The sequence below is a fragment of the Schistocerca cancellata genome, chromosome 9, assembly GCF_023864275.1.
Source record: "Schistocerca cancellata isolate TAMUIC-IGC-003103 chromosome 9, iqSchCanc2.1, whole genome shotgun sequence".
NCBI classification, from domain to species: Eukaryota; Metazoa; Arthropoda; class Insecta; order Orthoptera; family Acrididae; genus Schistocerca; species Schistocerca cancellata.
This window is the reverse complement of record NC_064634.1, coordinates 411,708,355-411,728,708: the sequence shown is the minus strand read 5'-3', so window position 1 is coordinate 411,728,708 and position 20,354 is coordinate 411,708,355. Positions and strand designations below refer to the sequence as shown.

General features: G+C 46.1%; 1 protein-coding gene across 2 annotated transcripts in view; it reads right to left on the bottom strand.

The window, feature by feature from the left end:
• Positions 1-20,354, bottom strand: part of LOC126100632 (probable G-protein coupled receptor Mth-like 1) — a 406,527-nt gene that overhangs the window by 232,771 nt on the left and 153,402 nt on the right. For both annotated transcript variants that reach the window (XM_049911258.1, XM_049911259.1), the window contains exon 5: positions 19,898-20,023. In XM_049911258.1, the coding sequence (XP_049767215.1) occupies positions 19,898-20,023 (126 nt within the window). The remainder of the gene's footprint in view (positions 1-19,897; positions 20,024-20,354) is intronic.

Here is a 20,354-nt window from a genome sequence, read left to right as displayed (position 1 = left end):
TAGCGACCTCTATTTTACATTGCGCGCTTTTGCAAATCTCGCGCATTGACTTTCTTTCCCATAAATATCACAATAACTATGACCATTCACGAAATGATGGGCACATCATCGTGAACGTGACATATATAGCTAGAAGTAATGCAAAAATGATTTTTTTTTACCGAATAGTTTCTGAAAACGTTTGAGAAAGATTGTAAGGTGCACGCCTCGATTCTGTCATTGCTGACCGGCCAAAAGGTGGAAAACACTTAGCGGCCTTCGCTTCCTAACAATCGAATGAACTCCTCCAGGGATTTTGACGAAAACTGATTATTGCGCATCGGCCACCGTACCCTGCGCGAGATATAATACCGCCTGCGCACAACGGACTAGTCGAAGACGCGTCTTTTATTTACAGTTGTTACTTCACAAACTGCCGCTGTGGTAACTGAGATGCCGTCGCGTGAACGCCTGGAATAAAATAAACTCGGAAGTTTTTTGGGCGGACGGCGTAGATGCGAGTGGGCTGGGACACAAAAGACGTCGAGCGACCACGGGATCCGGGATGCTGCCGAGTGGGCAGTAAGCAGCTCGCGTGCGCGTGTTGGCGAGGCGCCAGCGGCGACGGGCGCGCCGCATACCGGACCGCGGCTCTGCGTGTATGCGTGTGCGCCGCCGAGGTAGCCTCAGGCGCGATCACTCAGTCTGTTGTCGCACGCAGCCACTTCACAAACAGCGCCACTTGTTTCCAGAGTGAGATTTTCACTCTGCAGCGCAGTGTGCGCTGATATGAAACTTCCTGGCAGATTAAAACTGTGTGCCCGACCGAGACTCGAACTCGGGACCTTTGCCTTTCGCGGGCATGTGCTCTACCAACTGAGCTACCGAAGCACGACTCACGCCCGGTACTCACAGCTTTACTTCTGCCAGTATCTCGTCTCCTACCTTCCAAACTTTACAGAAGCTCTCCTGCGAATCTTGCAGAACTAGCACTCCTGAAAGAAAGGATAATGCGGAGACATGGCTTAGCCACAGCCTGGGGGGTGTTTCCAGAATAAGATTTTCTGTCCCGAGTTCGAGTCTCGGTGGGGCACACAGTTTTAATCTGCCAGGAAGTTTCATATCAGCGCACACTCCGCTGCAGAGTGAAAATCTCATTCTGGAAACATCCCCCAGGATGTGGCTAAGCCATGTCTCCGCAATATCCTTTCTTTCAGGAGTGCTAGTTCTGCAAGGTTCGAAGGAAAGCTTCTGTAAAGTTTGGAAGGTAGGAGACGAGATACTGGCAGAAGTAAAGCTGTGAGTACCGGGCGTGAGTCGTGCTTAGGTAGCTCAGTTGGTAGAGCACATGCCCGCGAAAGGCAAAGATCCCGAGTTCGAGTCTCGGTCGGGCACACAGTTTTAATCCGCCAGGAAGTTTCAGCGCCACTTGTCTTCAGTGTCGACGACGTCCATATCGTCATTCATGATTAACGCCAGCACTTCCCATCACTGTCGTCGTCGCCATCACTCATAAATGATAGCACTGATCTTCATCCTCATCCTCAGCACCATCATCGTTGAAGATTCGACACTCAAACTGACGTATACACTGATTTACTCAAAACAGTCACAGTATGATAAAGTGAAATACACTGCGCAACACTATTAAAGGATCACATTTTCGAAAATACGTAATAGCCTCCCAGCGCGGCGCATATGTTTGAATTTTGGCTACAAGGTACCTAAAATCTTCCTTTATAATGGCGCAAAAGCATGGCACCCTGTGACGTCACGTTTGGATACCGCGATACTTCAAACAGCAAGGTCTCGACACGTGAGAAAAAAGGCCAGACTTCAAAAGTTCATGTGGGATGTAAGGCGGGTTAATGACATCCTCATTGACATCAAAATTCACCACAACTCTGCTCAGAGCCATCGTGAAGTGTCACACGTTGGTTAGGTTGTCACACCGACCTGTCACCCACATTTCACCGCTTGTTTTGACGGCTGTGCGATGGAGATCAGAATCACGACTCCGAGCATCGAAATATCGCGGTTTTCTTATCGGTGGCCGAGGAAAATGAGCCGTGGTGCGACTTTTCTGGCACACCAGCTCTTTGGCGGTGCTGTCGATTACGCGGCTGTTGCGATCCGTCGGCGGGTATTTGCGGTAGGGGAGTTGGTCGTCGGACTGGCTACGAGGCGCTAGGACGTGCTTCAGGGGACGAAGGAGCAACACACGCGGCTCGGCAAGCGGTGGCGCGGCCGACCTACCTAGCAAGACGGTCGCGAGTTTGTGGTGCACATGCCTGATGTCAACTCCGGGCGCTGCTCGTCGCATTGCTTTGGTGCCTGTTTTCTCGGACAGACCCATTCCTCGAGACCATCTCTAACAACGCTCTCCATCGTACGTGTAAGTGGTTTTGATGCCTTCGTTTCGTGGAACCATTTGCGTTGTAGCGACTGTCACTTGTGGGTTGGTTGGTTGGTCTAGTGTGTGTGTTGATGAAGTAAGAGCAGCCGGCAAGGTGTGTGACCGGAAGGAGACCAGCAGTCAATACTTCCTTTAAGGAAATCAGCGGCCCCGAAAGATGTAGTGACAGGAAGCTATTGAAGATATTAGGTCACAGTCTAGTTGTAATTTGCTGCATACCAAACTTAAACAATTCAATTACATTGCAGACCTATGCAAGGAAATAGGTGCACAAAACCTAGTTTGTGTTGAAGTTGTGCATTTGAATAGCCGAATATTATCTTGAAATTTCTCCATTTCATCTTTGTTCACATTGTCGGTCTTAATCGTAAGTGGAAATGTTGTTTGGGAAACTATGAGAGTGTAAAGATCTGATATTATATTTTCAGCATTGGATTTGTGTACATTTCTTAGTTTAAATGTTTTACAGCATTGATATTGCTGCAAAATCTGCCTCTTCCACTAATAGCACTTAACGGTTTTTTAATTTATATTACTGATCTCTTAACTTATATTAATTGATGTTTGCTTGGTGTTTGCCGTGTTTTCCGCGGTCTGTTTGTGTTCCAGTTTTCTGCGAGTTGGGGTATGTGGGAGGGGCGCCACGTTCTGCTTCGGTGCACAGAAGCTGTGACGTGTCGTCTAATGGGAAGTGACTCCCGGTTGGGCCCCGGCGTTTAGGTGTTGTTTTGCACGACTGATCTGCTTCCGGCATTTTAAGTTAAGTCACTTTTTGCCCAGGTCAGCCTGGCGTCACTGCCCGTTTCATAAACTAGCACGTATAATTAAAAACAAAAAAATTTCAAATTTTTTTGACAGTGAATTATATTAACTGTAATGTCTTTTATATATATATATATATATATATATATATATATATATATATATATATATATGTATATATATGGTGCCATATTCCACATTTCTTTAAATCACTTCTGATGTAATTTATTGTTCGTTAAGTAATTGTAATTTGTTGTTTGCATAAGAAGGAAGCTGTCATTTTTAGATATTCTCTTAATAATGGTCACATGTTGGTTGTATGTTAGCTATTTGATTAATGAGACCTAAAATAAATTGTTCATTTATTTCTTGAATTGCTAGTTGTTGTTTTTAAGGAGTGGCATTATAGAGTCCGTGACCTTCCATGTTAAGTCTACCCTTCATCCCCACTTCCTAAGTCACAGTAAACATTTTGACACACAACCTCTCAGAACCGACACGAAAACACCTTCGAGGAGGCGCCATAAAGAGCGTTAATGAAAACACCCTTTCCCTTTGGGTACTGGTTACCGCAATTTTCACAGTCGAAAAAGACAGTTCGCAGAGCGATGAGCGAAAGGAGGACGTTTTCGACAATGTTCGTTACTGCTGATGCACCCCCTCCCCCCCATCCAATAATTCAACCCTTTTCTAATGATATCATGAGGCTGCAACTTCACTGGCTGTGTGAATGTCATCTCACTCCTTTCAAGTGTAGTGCCATCGCACTTTTTGCTCTGGTGTACACGGTGAAACAACCACGGACCATTCAAAACCATTCTACGAAATTTGAAAGTCATCTGAAGCAGCAACTCTCCTATTTCGTATCCTCCGTAGCGCGGATCATGGGGGGGGGGGGGGGGTTGCAAAATTGACACATGCATTACTAAAAGGATAAAGGGTCCATCTAAGACCCCCAGTTCGGCATCAGCCTCGGTGGCATCAGCGCACTGTTATTCTGCACTTTAAAACTGTACCTGTACAGAGACTTCGCCACCCTTTATGCCGTGTGATGCTCTGCTGCTGCCCTAGTGCCTGAGGGCAGGTATGCGGATTGTAAGGGGTGTCCAAGAGGTTGCCTGCCCTCAGGAGCTAGAGTAGCGGCGGAGAAGCTCTCAGGTGAATGAGTGTCGAAGTCTCTAGAAACGTATATTTTTAAAGTGCAAAATAAAAGTGGGCTGGTGGCAGAGTACGTGCGTGATTCGAAGAGCACCAGGGTGAGTATACTGTACGCCTCTGACCACCAAACGTCCCGTATTTAAAACCTATGGAGAATCTGTGTGCCCACCTCGATCAGGATGTTCTCGTCATGGATCCTGAACCGAGACACCCACTGGTTCAAAAATGGTTCAAATGGCTCTGAGCACTATGGGACTTAACAGCTGTGGTCATCAGTCCCCTAGAACTTAGAAGTACTTAAACCTAACTAAACTAAGGACATCAAACACACATCCATGCCCGAGGCAGGATTCGAACCTGCGACCGTAGCACACCCACTGGTCACGGCTCTGGAGTCGACATGAATCCACATCCTTGTCAGTACCTTCCAGAACCTCAATGGCTCTCTTACTCTACGTTTCGCGGCGATCAGAGCTGCAAAATGTGGTTTTTTACGGTTGTGACAGGTGGTCATATTAATGAGACTGGACAGTATATAATGTAGCGCACTTCTTTGAACTGCTTTGCTGCAGTCCACCGTTACGTGTCCATACACTGCCCCTGCGACATCGTCAGTTACGACTGTAATGGGCACAGAATCATCGTGATTAGACCGTGAATCAATAGAAACATGTGGTCTGGCCGGATGAATCACTTTTCTCAGGTGGATGAGTGTCGAAGTCTCTAGACAGGTACATTTTTAAAGTGCGCAAGAAAATTGAGCTGGTGGCACCGAGGGTAATGCCGAACTGGGGATGCTGGATGCTGGATGCCGTTTCATTCACTCAAGTGTCAAGATGTGCTGTAAAAGTTTAAATATCATTTGCTGCTTCCTGTCATGTTAATCTTTTGCCAAATGGTTTCGAATGGTCTGCAGTGTTTCCACCTTTTATGCCAGTGCAAACATTGCGGGAACACTACGCTCCAAAGGGGTCAGGTCACATTCAATGGGGTTGCAGAACCACGATGTCCTTGCAGAAGGATTGTTTCAGTCAGGGGGTTTCAAGGTGTCGCACATTGTCAAGACCGTCGTCCTCTTGCTCATCGCAATGTGAAATGTCGTTTTCGATACGAGATATGAGGGAATCAGTGTCCCAAGGGGAGGGATGGTTTCATTGAGGCCTTAACGCTATCTCTTAAGGGCTTTTCGTGTCAATTCTGAACGGCGGTATGTCTGATATGTCTTCCTCGGTCACCCTAACAAAACCGTGTGATTCCAATGCAGAGTGTCGCTGTTCTGACTTGCGTCGCAGAGGCGTCAAAAGAAGGGGTGAAAAGTGGGTAAGAGGGGGTGTAACGTCCGTCATGTGGTGTGACGTTTCCATGATAGCGCTGGGCAGAATTGTGGTGAAATTTTGTGCCAAATAAACACTAGTTACGCGCTTTAAATATCACCTGAACTTTTGACCTCTGGCCTTTTTTTCACACGTGTCGACACCTTGTTGTCTAATGCATCACTGAGGGAGAGGGTGAAACCCCAAAGCGTCACACTTTCGCACCATTACAGAGGAAAGTTGTACGAACCTTTGAGCCAAATTTCAGTTTTTGTCGATTATATGTAGAATTTTGTTTGATGTGCCTGAAAGCTGTGTTGATGGAAACAGAAATGGCGTTTTCCTGCAAAACAGATCAGAGAAGTACTATTGCTATGAGATGGTTTGCTACAGGAAACTATCCACGGTGGGTGAGGATAATGAAGCAGATACACATATTTCACTGTGTACCGCGCTACCGAACTGCATGTAAGTGGTTACAACTATTTGCAAATTACGACTTTTGTACTCGTATAAAAACTGTCACAATTACGGGAATGTGTGCATATTGAGTTATTGTTGTGAAAACAGAACTTGTGGATGGCTCTCCTGAAATCTGATTATCGTTTTATGGCTATAAAATTGTTCATCTATGAATTCACCACACTAGTACATTTACAAATCTGTCTTTGAAAATATACACACACCACTTTGTTTTTCTATTTCAGTGTCCACTTCCCATGTTACTATTATCATAATCGTTACTTCTTCAGTTTGAATTCCGTTAACAGTGACAGCGCACTGATTTCCGGTAGAGGTTAATTTGCCACCAGTATTCGGGACACCGTATTATTTACTTTTTAATTACTTTTATTATGTTGAACAATACTTCATTCACGGACAAAGTGAGACTGCACATTGTTAACAATGCTAAGTTACAAATTACATAACACCACGTCATGCCTCATCAACATAGTAATTGTGGCATCATATCATCTTCATACTCATTGTGTCATCACCATTATCATCTTCATAATAACTATCACTATGTGAATATCATCAGCGTTGTTATCGTGATGTCATGCTCATCTTCATCATCTGCACAATCTTTATCACTGTAACCATACACATCATCGTCACTGATAAACGTAATCATCACTGCCATTCTTAACCGTGAATACCAGCAGTTACTACCACTGTAGTTGTGGTTGTCACTGTCTGAACTATACTGACATACTCACACTGAGATACATTGTACTTTATGGGCCCCACTGCCGGATATTCAGCATGCACTGACGTACAACACTGATTCTCGGAATGATCGTCAAAAGCCAGCAGGATAGCAGGTAGTGGTCGATATCTGAGCCGTCATATTCGTGGATATTGTTGATCGCTGGTGTCCAATCATCAGTGTCCGTGGAAACACGATCTAATCCGTAACGGGGCTGCAGGCAGGTACTGCAGTAGCTGCAGTATACTAGAAGATCGCTTTTGAACTGTCAAGCTGTGGCGGCAGTGGTTCTGATGTTTACGAGTGTCTAATCGGTTCCCAGTGGTGGCCGTGAACTCCTAGTCTGACCCCGTGCTTGCAGTACTAAGAACACTGCGGCTGTTGGATCCGCTGGATGCAGCACGAGGCATCCTCAAATGTCCGTTCTCATCTCTGCTGTTGTCATTTTCCGTACACGCCAGCATTTTCTTGTTGATTTCATGATAAATACGAGTATTTATCGTCGGTGATATCCAAGGTGTCACCACAGTCCAGTCTTAGCTGTACAGTAAATGTGGTCATCGTAAGAGCATAATGTGTGAACGACAACACTTATTAGCACTAAAATCCATTTAAAAGCTCAAATCTGCAGACATAGGTGAATTTGGAGTCTTTGACAAGTGAAGTAGTCATCATATCTGAGGACTATGTGCATAACGATTTGAGTTTTGGTGTTTACTTTTTGTTTTATTTACATTCCTCTGTTGGAGAGCTGCCTGGGAAGGGAAAACTTGCTGCACTAACTCATGCGGTGATTTAGAGCGCTTGGAGCTGCAGTCACATTTGGTTGACATTGCTTCTGTAAGAGTATTGCTAATGAAAACCACTGCAAATACACTCCTGGAAATTGAAATAAGAACACCGTGAATTCATTGTCCCAGGAAGGGGAAACTTTATTGACACATTCCTGGGGTCAGATACATCACATGATCACACTGACAGAACCACAGGCACATAGACACAGGCAACAGAGCATGCACAATGTCGGCACTAGTACAGTGTATATCCACCTTTCGCAGCAATGCAGGCTGCTATTCTCCCATGGAGACGATCGTAGAGATGCTGGATGTAGTCCTGTGGAATGGCTTGCCATGCCATTTCCACCTGGCGCCTCAGTTGGACCAGCGTTCGTGCTGGACGTGCAGACCGCGTGAGACGACGCTTCATCCAGTCCCAAACATGCTCAATGGGGGACAGATCCGGAGATCTTGCTGGCCAGGGTAGTTGACTTACACCTTCTAGAGCACGTTGGGTGGCAAGGGATACATGCGGACGTGCATTGTCCTGTTGGAACAGCAAGTTCCCTTGCCGGTCTAGGAATGGTAGAACGATGGCTTCGATGACGGTTTGGATGTACCGTGCACTATTCAGTGTCCCCTCGACGATCACCAGTGGTGTACGGCCAGTGTAGGAGATCGCTCCCCACACCATGATGCCGGGTGTTGGCCCTGTGTGCCTCGGTCGTATGCAGTCCTGATTGTGGCGCTCACCTGCACGGCGCCAAACACGCATACGACCATCATTGGCACCAAGGCAGAAGCGACTCTCATCGCTGAAGACGACACGTCTCCATTCGTCCCTCCATTCACGCCTGTCGCGACACCACTGGAGGCGGGCTGCACGATGTTGGGGCGTGAGCGGAAGACGGCCTAACGGTGTGCGGGACCGTAGCCCAGCTTCATGGAGACGGTTGCGAATGGTCCTCGCCGATACCCCAGGAGCAACAGTGTCCCTAATTTGCTGGGAAGTGGCGGTGCGGTCCCCTACGGCACTGCGTAGGATCCTACGGTCTTGGCGTGCATCCGTGCGTCGCTGCGGTCCGGTCCCAGGTCGACGGGCACGTGCACCTTCCGCCGACCACTGGCGACAACATCGATGTACTGTGGAGACCTCACGCCCCACGTGTTGAGCAATTCGGCGGTACGTCCACCCGGCCTCCCGCATGCCCACTATACGCCCTCGCTCAAAGTCCGTCAACTGCACATACGGTTCACGTCCACGCTGTCGCGGCATGCTACCAGTGTTAAAGACTGCGATGGAGCTCCGTATGCCACGGCAAACTGGCTGACACTGACGGCGGCGGTGCACAAATGCTGCGCAGCTAGCGCCATTCGACGGCCAACACCGCGGTTCCTGGTGTGTCCGCTGTGCCGTGCGTGTGATCATTGCTTGTACAGCCCTCTCGCAGTGTCCGGAGCAAGTATGGTGGGTCTGACACACCGGTGTCAATGTGTTCTTTTTTCCATTTCCAGGAGTGTATAACAGCATTCCTATAGCATAGCTTTTAGTGACAATATAAACTTTCCAGTCATATTAATGTGGACACATGTCAAAAGCTTGAATAACCACCTTTTGCAACGCGGGCCTCTGCCAGACATGGTGGAAGTGAATGACATTGTGGAAGGTACCAGCCAACAGGGATGTAGAGCCATGTTGACTCCGGCGCCATGACCAGCTGAGGTAGGATGCGTGGCAGGAACAGTCAACTGACGTGGTCCCACTGATTCTCCATTTGTTTGGTGGTCATGGGAGTATGGTAAATTCACCCTGGTGCGCTTCAAACCACGCACGTACTCTACGAGCTCTGTGACACATTGTGTTCTCCTGTTGGTAGCCGGCCGCTGTGGCCGAGCGGTTCTAGGCGCTTCAGTCCGGAACTGCACTGCTGCTACGGTCGCAGGTTCGAATCTTGTCTCAGACATGGATGTGTGTGATGTCTTTACGTTAGTTAGGTTTACGTAGTTCTAAGTCTTAGGGGACTGATGACCTCAGCTGTTAAGTCCCATAGTGCTTAGAGCCATTTGAACCATCCTGTTGGTGGAATGCAGAAACAAACTGCATTTAGTGGTGGACAATAACCTAACGATAGATGCATACTTATGTTGGTCTAATGTGCCTTCCAGAATAACTAAATTACCTAGGGAATGCTAGTGTACGTCCAATTGCGGTACTGGTGTGCAAACCATAGCCTTCGTCGGCGATAAGCAACAGTCATCATGGGAGCATGAACACGGCGCCTGCTCCAGAGGTTCATATGTCCTCGGTACGATGAGATCTACCAGCAGTACAATGCACCGTGTGGTACAGGTCGCAGTTTATGTGGTCGGAGAGCGCCAGGATGAGTACACTCTACCCCTCTGTCCACCAAACTTCTCTTATTTAAAACTAATCGAGAATCTGTGCGACCACCTCGATGGAAATGTTCAAGCCATGCGTCCGCATCCAAGAAACCTATCGCAGCTGGTCACGGCTCTGGAGTCGAAATGAATCCACCTCCGTGTCGGTACCTTCCAGAATCTCAACGACTCTCTTCCTCCACGCTTCCCAGCGATCAGAGCTGAAAAATGTGGCTGTTTAAGCTTCTTGCGGAAGTCGTATTAATGTGACTGGACAGCGCATAAGTACTTCGAAGCATACTTACGCTCGCTCTTCGTTAAACATAAGGACTGCGCCCGCATCTCGTGGTCGTGCGGTAGCGTTCTCGCTTCCCACGCCTGGGTTCCCGGGTTCGATTCCCGGCGGGGTCAGGGATTTTCCCTGCCTCGTGATGGCTGGGTGTTGTGTGCTGTCCTTAGGTTAGTTAGGTTTAAGTAGTTCTAAGTCTTAGGGGACTGATGACCTCAGCTGTTAAGTCCCATAGTGCTCAGAGCCATTTGAACCATTTGAGCCATAAGGTCTGCTGCAGACCACCCCTACGTTCCCCATACTGTCACTGCGACATCGTCAGTTATGACTGTAAGTGATACGGGACTAGACCGTGAATCAGTGGAAACATGTGGCATGGCAGGATGAATTACGTTTCTCGTTATACGAGGTGGATGTTCGTGTCGGAATACGCCACCTTCCAGGCGTACGGCTGCTCACAACCTGCACCCCACCATGTACGTAGTCCAGTCCTGGCAGTACTGGGCCACTGGGGCAACTCACCTGCAATTCCACGGTACCTGAGGTGCTAATCGCTGACACCATGATAGTTGACTATGTGAACGTTACTGTAGGTCATCTGCATCTCCCGCAACGCCGATGCGTGTATGTGTCACAAGGATAAAAACGTGCCACAATGATACGAGTAGCATGATAGTGAACTTACATAGCCGGCCGGTGTGGCCAAGCGGTTCTAGGCGCTTCAGTCTAGAACCGCGCGATCGCTACGGTCTCAGGTTCGAATCCTGCCTCGGGCATGGATGTGTGTGATGTCCTTAGGTTAGTTAGGTTTAAGTAGTTCTAAGTTCTAGGGGACTGATGACCTCAAATGTTAAGTCCCATAGTGCTCAGAGCCATTTGAACTAATATAGATGGCCTGGCCACCAGGTTTGCCTGATGTGAACCCGGTGGAACATATCTGGGACGCTACTGAAGGCCGGTTCCTCGGCCACAAGCCACGGGTCTGTAATTCATGGAATTATGCGATCCGCATGTTGACATTTCGTGTCACATATCACCAGAAACCCATCAAGGAATCGGCAATTCCATGCACCCAAACTCGCTGCTGTATTGCATTCTAGAGATAACAGCGCTGAAGTGCTGTAACAAGTACACTACTGGCCATTAAAATTGTTACACCACGAAGATGATGTGCAACAGACGCGAAATTTAACCGACAGGAAGAAAATGCTGTGATATGCAAATGATTACCTTTTCGGAGCATTAACACAAGGTTGGCGTCGGTAGCGACACATACAACGTGCTGACATGTGGAAAGTTTCCAACCGATTTCTCATACACGAACAGCAATTGTCCGGCGTTGCCTGGTGAAACGTTGTTGTGATGACTCGTGTAAGGAGGAGAAATGTGTACCATCACGTTTCCGACATTGATAAAGGTCGGATTGTAGCCCATCGCGATTGCGGTGCATCGTATCGCGACATTGCTGCTCGCGTTGGTCGAGATCCAATGACTGTTAGCAGAATATGGTGGGTTCAGGAGGGTGATACGGAACGCCGTGCTGGATCCCAATGGTCTCCTATCACTAGCAGTCGAGATGACAGGCATCTTATCCGCATGGCTGTAACGGATCGTGCAGTCACGTCCCGATCCCTGAGTCAACAGATGGGGACGTTTGTAAGACAACAACCATCTGTACGGTAAAGGCGCTTTCAAATAATTAGCTTCCTTCGGATTTTTTGTGAAAAAAAAAGAAGAAGAAGTCTTTGTGAGATTTTTTACACTCACCACTTCTATGCTTCAAATCTGTTCGAATCAGTTCATATTTTGTAGGAATATAGATAAATATATATAATTAATGATTGTCATTTTGTTTTGTGAAAGCTTTATCCGTTGTCACAATACAACAGTCTAAACTTGTACATAAACTGCCAATAAAATCTGGTTTTACACGAATCACACGTGTTGAGACAGTTCAGGGCGATACAAATGATAGTAAAAAATACACTCCTGGAAATGGAAAAACGAACACATTGACACCGGTGTGTCAGACCCACCATACTTGCTCCGGACACTGCGAGAGGGCTGTACAAGCAATGATCACACGCACGGCACAGCGGACACACCAGGAACCGCGGTGTTGGCCGTCGAATGGCGCTAGCTGCGCAGCATTTGTGCACCGCCGCCGTCAGTGTCAGCCAGTTTGCCGTGGCATACGGAGCTCCATCGCAGTCTTTAACACTGGTAGCATGCCGCGACAGCGTGGACGTGAACCGTATGTGCAGTTGACGGACTTTGAGCGAGGGCGTATAGTGAGCATGCGGGAGGCCGGGTGGACGTACAGCCGAATGGCTCAACACGTAGGGCGTGAGGTCTCCACAGTACATCGATGTTGTCGCCAGTGGTCGGCGGAAGGTGCACGTGCCCGTCGACCTGGGACCGGACCGCAGCGACGCACGGATGCACGCCAAGACCCTAGGATCCTACGCAGTGCCGTAGGGGACCGCACCGCCACTTCCCAGCAAATTAGGGACACTGTTGCTCCTGGGGTATCGGCGAGGACCATTCGCAACCGTCTCCATGAAGCTGGGCTACGGTCCCGCACACCGTTAGGCCGTCTTCCGCTCACGCCCCAACATCGTGCAGCCCGCCTCCAGTGGTGTCGCGACAGGCGTGAATGGAGGGACGAATGGAGACGTGTCGTCTTCAGCGATGAGAGTCGCTTCTGCCTTGGTGCCAATGATGGTCGTATACGTGTTTGGCGCCGTGCAGGTGAGCGCCACAATCAGGACTGCATACGACCGAGGCACACAGGGCCAACACCCGGAATCATGGTGTGGGGAGCGATCTCCTACACTGGCCGTACACCACTGGTGATCGTCGAGGGGACACTGAATAGTGCACGGTACATCCAAACCGTCATCGAACCCATCGTTCTACCATTCCTAGACCGGCAAGGGAACTTGCTGTTCCAACAGGACAATGCACGTCCGCATGTATCCCGTGCCACCCAACGTGCTCTAGGAGGTGTAAGTCAACTACCCTGGCCAGTAAGATCTCCGGATCTGTCCCCCATTGAGCATGTTTGGGACTAGATGAAGCGTCGTCTCACGCGGTCTGCACGTCCAGCACGAACGCTGGTCCAACTGAGGCGCCAGGTGGAAATGGCATGGCAAGCCGTTGCACAGGACTACATCCAGCATCTCTACGATCGTCTCCATGGGAGAATAGCAGCCTGCATTGCTGCGAAAGGTGGATATACACTGTACTAGTGCCGACATTGTGCATGCTCTGTTGCCTGTGTCTATGTGCCTGTGGTTCTGTCAGTGTGATCATGTGATGTATCTGACCCCAGGAATGTGTCAATAAAGTTTCCCCTTCCTGGGACAATGAATTCACGGTGTTCTTATTTCAATTTCCAGGAGTGTATATTCTTGAGATAATTATAAGAAGCGTTTGCAAAAATCTTTCATTGTTCGGCTCTTACTCGCTAAAAATCATGCGTTTGCTCATGAAACTGCGTTTCGTAGAAATTACTTGCATTTTGAGCAGTGTATTCACCGAGCGAGGTGGCGCAGTCGTTAGCGCACTGGACTCGCATTCGGGAGGACGACGTTTCAATCCCGCGTCCAGCCATCGTGAGTTAGGTTTTCCGTGATTTCTATAAATTGCTTGAGGCAAATGCCGGGATCGTTCGTTTGACAAGGCACGGCCGACTTTCTTCCCCTTCCTTCCCTAATCCGATGAGACCGATGACATCGCTGTTTGGTCTCCTCCCCTAAATCAACTAACCAACCAAGCACTGCATTTGGATATACTTAAAACATGGTTATTACAGTTAATTATCATTTCGTTGTTTATACATTAAAGATTTTATTCGCCAGTGGTTTAAAATCATCGAAAAATCTTTGGACATTCAAAACAATGGATATAGCAGACCAGAATTATGCCCAGCCCTAAACAAAATGGTATATTGTTTGCAGCTTTATCCATGAGCAAGCACAAATTAAACTAACACGAAAATTGCTATAAAAGTAATTGTCAGAAAAAGGTTACCTTATTTCTAACGAATAGAAAATGTTTTATGTGTTTGCTTCAGGAACTGCTATGCTGCCCAGTAGAAAATTTATTTTCGGACAGGATTAAAAAGTTGATAGTATTTTGTAGTGCTTACGTTGTTTCGCAGTTCTTCTGCTTATTTCAGCGAATAATAATCATACTTAATTGAGATTGGTTGTTGCAAAATTGGGCACCACAGTTATTCACGACAGCGAAAGCGACGGTTTCTTAAAGTTGAGTTTTGGTGTTGCAATATTTTAAATAAACAATGACAAGAATTTTCGGTAAATAGATAATAACAAGATGTATGCTTGTCAATAGTTTATTATTTGTTGCGCGAATAGTTCATCTTGCGATTTAGTAAACTTTTATGTAAGTTTATCCATGTAATATAGGCGTATCGAAAGATTATCTACGTCATATAAAGTATTTACATGCATTATTATCATAAACTTCGCACAGCATTTAATATTTCTTTCCGTATCGTATTTACTTTTGCTGTTAATTTGTATAGTGTTTTAAGTATTTGTGGTTATTTTTATAGGTTTGCGTATACAGTCTCATGCTTACATGAATAACATGTCTCTAATCGTAAGTATAAACAAAAAAATTAAAAACCAATGAAATGTAAACGAAGTTTTAAAAAATTAAAAAAAGTAATAAAATTAATGAAAACTAAAAATATGAAAAACACGAAAGATGAGACGAAACACCTCCTCTAAGCATGTGACCTTAATGTGATGTTGAGGTTTTTCTGCTCTGAGAACACAGTAGGCTATACTGGATGGATAGGTTCAATCATAGCAGGCTCGTACCGTAGAGGAGTCAGACTAACGATGCCAAAGTCAAGCATTAAAATTCTAAAGACAATAAAATACCTATACCGGAGCAGTCATCGCCCGAGTCAACAAAAATCTACATCGACTGTCAAGCTATGGCGATCTGATGTCAAAATTCTGGTTGAGTGGAAGTTGGGAAGCAGAATGAAAAATGCTCCTATCATAGCACAATAATGCGAATATGTCCTGGGTAGAGTTAGGGATGTAAAAGAAGGTAACCAGCTTTTTGACTCATCAGGCGGCTTCAGGGACCTTTAAACCAAAACATCTTGACATGTTCGCGCTTTCCTTACGAGTTAAATTTATTTTCCTATCATAGTGAGTTCTTTTAGCTGAAAGGTGTTGGCACACCTACATCTTACCATTTATAGGCTTAAGTCTCCGATTCTTTGCCCAGAATCCAGAACATTCACCAATTGTAGTAAGCAATATACTGTATAATATCATATGGCATCTTATGGCTCAGGAGCATACATGTAATGGCTGAAAACGTTTTTCTGCGGGGATAAAACTTTAAAACATTGACCGTCAATCTAGAATGTCACCTCACTTCTGCCTGCACCACTTCATCACTGTCAACGTAAAGTCCTCGAAGGTATTCTCTAAGTTTTGAAAACGATGAAAATCGGATGGGGCTTAGTCCGAACTGTGTCCATGATCGATGGCAGTGAACCCAAAGTGTTCGACTGTTGCATATTTGTTTGTGTCTTCCGACGACTTTCTCTGACGAGTTCATCAATCAGGTGCCGATGAGTCTCTTCGGTTGCTTTACGCGGTTTTCCACTCAGACCTGCCACACATATTGAGGTTACCGTCACCGTTACCTCCATTACGAGTACGAACAACACAACACCGCCTACGGCTTTTATTCTTCTACGAATTTCAGTTGGAGGCACGTTTCTTGCGGTTAGAAATTCCACTGCAGTACGCTGTTCCTCACGCACCAACGTTACACAAAAAAAATCCATGTTACACGGTACAAATCGGAGCCTTCTAGTGGCAGTGCGTTGCAACTTGCATCTGCGAAGCGGGGAAGCCGACTGAGTAACACGGATGACATGTAATACCCCAGCCTACTTGGAGATCACAAAACTCCGGAGGCATTACTTTTCAGCTCGTAACAAACTGCCTAATGAAACAGTTACAGGCTTGTGTCTAAAGCGTGACCTATTCAAAGAGACAATGACATACAGAGCAACGGCCGATAATTTTTCGTATCACTTCCTACCTGTTTAGCATCCTTTAACATTGTCACAGTTTTGCGTCAGTGCAGTTTACACACGCTAAGACAGAAGCTAATACTTACCATTAGACAATCAGCCTGAAAGTTTTATATTTTAGAAAATGCTACAGAAACTTTGGATTGAATCTGAATGCTGCCTTTTAAATGAAATTTGAGAAAGCGGGAACCATTTACTGCCAGCGTAGATTCTACATATTGGAAATGGTTCTTTATACTTCAATAAATTTAAGAAAGATGTCAGAACAAAACCCTTACAGAACAACAGAAATTAGGAACTTTAGCAATGCACAAGAAAGATCACAGCTGTGAATCGGGACTGGTAATTTAGCGTTTCTCTGTACCGTTAATGAACAAATGTTGAATGGACTCTGTTCACAGACAAAGAGGTAGACATTAGAGCTTCAATAAGAATGTAGTTTGCAGTCATTTAACCACGTTGAAATTATTACGTCATTTATCGTTCAACTTTAGGGGAAAACACTAATCTTCGCCCAGTTACAAAAATAAATTAAAGCAAATATCAGCTCTTTCTCTATGAGTGTGAGATTCAGGCTCAGTTAACAGGTGCTCAGACATGTTGCATCTTCTTGCACAGCTCACGTACCATTTACACGTTCTGCTTTCTTGTATGGCTTTTTAGGTGCAATTACGATTGCAACTGCTGTACTTATTACAGGACATCAGTCCAAGGTAAACAGTCATCACCTTGAGTAGAGTGCAGCCACATTTTGTCTGGTCTAAGATTTCTTCTTGCCTTGAACGCAGTGCCAAACAGCTATGTGTTTCCGTGAGCACACGCCATTACGATCTGTTAACTACTGAGCTTTTTGTGCGTGAGCGCCAATTTGCAGCACCCATCAACCTCACAGTGGGTTCTCAGACTCACTGCGTCTACGTACACCCAAAGATTTACAAATTATCTGTCCAACGAGTGTGACATTACACATTAAACTGACAACTACAAATTCTGCAGTGTAATTACTAATCCTTTCTACAGGTACAATTTACGTAGCAAAACAATATAGCATTTAAGTTACAGTAATCATATAGAATCGATAAATAAATTAAACAGTGTTAGATAAATAGAAAGATATTTGACAAAATAAATATCGAGCTGTGTTAGACGTCCGTAAATTGGCAGTGTAGCTACGTTACAAGGTCACCATCAAGTGCTGAAGGCGAACATCGTAATTTGCCACCCATCATCAGTCGAGGAGACACTAGTTTTCTTAATCTCTCGTCCGACTGTCATTCCACACTTCATAACATCCACAAACAAAATTCATTCAATGTCACAGAAAACAGTAGCCATTGTTGGATGTTATAAACGCAGTGGTGAATGCTAACTAGTGAACTGAAGATCAGGCTGTGGGATCGGTGTTGCTTGCCCAATATCAGCGCAGTGGAGTGACACCACATGCGGCCACAGCACGCTACCTGCTGGGGAAGCACTTCAGATCAACATACCATTACCCTCCACAGCCATCCACCAGCATGCAACACTCCATTGTGGTCCTCATCCTAGAGAAGTGTAACATACTGCCGAACCAACACTGGTAAGTGAGAACATAATAATCGTTTCATCAACGATGATGGAAAATGCTGCTATCGTAGCGCAAAAATGGCGAATATGTCCTGGGGAGAGGTAGGGATATAAAAGAAGGCAGTTTCAAAGATATTTAAATCAGAGCATCTTCAAATATTCGCCCTTTTTTACATGTTAGTATTAGTACCCATGTCATGTAATATGATGCTTCGCATCAGGTAAAGTGATACATAATGTCATGTCATATAACATGACACATGCCATCATGTCGTCCAGCATGGCATTTGTGATATGATAAAATATGACACAACTTGTCATTGAAGTCTAGGATGCATGCATCTCCACTTAGGGATACTCCCATTACAGATGCACCCCCAGTCTAGGATACTGGCTGTTGTAGATGTATCCCCCTTTCTAGAAGGACATAAATGTATGTCTATTTGTTCTTTCACCCTTCACCATACACGTAACATGGGTGGGTTTGGGGGAGACATGGACAGCTTGGGGAAAAAATCATGCCTCCCCCCCTCCCTCACCGCTCAGAAATCTGGGGTTGGATTTATGCTTGGGAGATGGGCGATCCTCCATGACCATTTTGTGCCCTTTGCAATGATTTCTGGAGTAGTGACACATCTTGGCCGACCACAGAGCGAATCGTCATCTAAGCTCTCCCGACCAAATTTAAATTCATTTGTCCACTTGGCCTCTGTTGAATATGAAGGAGTCTCCTAGTGTATTCTGGAACTCGGCATGAATCTCCTTTGCTTTCATACCTTTCTTTACGAAGTACTTAATCACAGCTCTAACCTAGATTTTTTTCCATCTTCGCAAATCACGACGCGGGAACAACAACCACCGCTCTTTTCCAAGAGCACTGACCTCGCACGTGTTTGCAGGCAACAGTCCAATGAATATCACGTGAACAACTCGTTGCGCTAACGCCGACCTCTCCTGGTGATTACCAGAATGTTTCAAACCACCCTCTTAAATATGTAAACAAGGAGAAAAAGATGTAGAATGTCAATAAGGTTTGTTTTATTTAAAAACTACGCGGAGGCATTGCTTTTTAGCACATCCTCGTAGATACTGTGATAAAGTGGAGACTGATTGCAAGTAAGTCATTTATAGATCATGTGAACTCATTCCAGAAGTATAATTAGGTGATGGTATACCTAAAAATGCAACCACTGAATTAATTCCAGAATGAGATTTTCACTCTGCAGCGGAGTGTGCGCTGATATGAAACTTCCTGGCAGATTAAGATTGTGTGCCGGACCGAGACTCGAACTCGGGACCTTTGCCTTTGGCGGGCAAGTGCTCTACGAAACATCCCCCAGGCTGTGGCTAAGCCATCTCTCCGCAATATCCTTTCTTTCAGGAGTGCTAGGTACGCAGGAGAGCTTCTGTAAAGTTTGGAAGGTAGGAGACGAGATACTGGCAGAAGTAAAGCTGTGAGGACGGGGCGTGAGTCGTGCTTGGGTAGCACAGTTCGTAGAGCAGTTGCCCGCAAAATGCAAAGGTGCCGAGTTCGAGTCTCGGTCCGGCACAGAGTTTTAATCTGCCAGGAAGTTTCACTAAATTAATTAAAACTAACTGCACAGTTATAACAGCATAGATAGTTTCAATAGTGGTCCCATCTCATTTGATTTAAAACAGGGTCCATTACAACCTGAAACTTCATTATGACAATGCACCACGCCATCGCTCCTGAACTGCGTCAGATTGTTTCAAGAAAATAAGTCGTCCACGGCTGTAGTTGAGTGCTTTATTTATTTATTATAACCAATTTTGTGACCAAAGACTCATATTCAGTTGCTCATTGCCACCATAGCTCGTTAACAAAGAGGCCACAAAACACGTATCGTCGCTGAAACCGAACGTCAAATTGTCATGGCGTTACCCGACAGACGACACGAGTAGCTAGTGTAGCGCCGCGCGCCTCTACTCACCGGCGGCAGAGCAGGCTGGCAGCGGCATCTCGGGCCACGTCTGCATCACGGCGAGCGCCACGTAGGCCCCCAGCAGAGAGGTAGCGTGGCACACCACGGCGCGCGCGTGCATCCGAGCCAGCAGGCCTGCCAACACAACGCCAGCTGTCAGTATCTACATGATCCTTCACTGAAGCGGACGCGGGACTGCGGCTCGTCATAAACGTGTAGAAATAGGCCGTACTAACAGCCGTACTCCTTATAAAATACAGGGTGTATCAAAAAGAATCATCCGATTTCTGAAACTAATACATACACTACTGGCCATTAAAATTGCTACACCAAGAAGATGACGTGCTACACACGCGAAATTTAACCGACAGGAAGAAGATGCTGTGATATGCAAAGCATTCAGAGCATTCACACAAGGTTGGCGTCAGTGCCGACACCTACAACGAGCTGACGTGAGAAAAGTTTC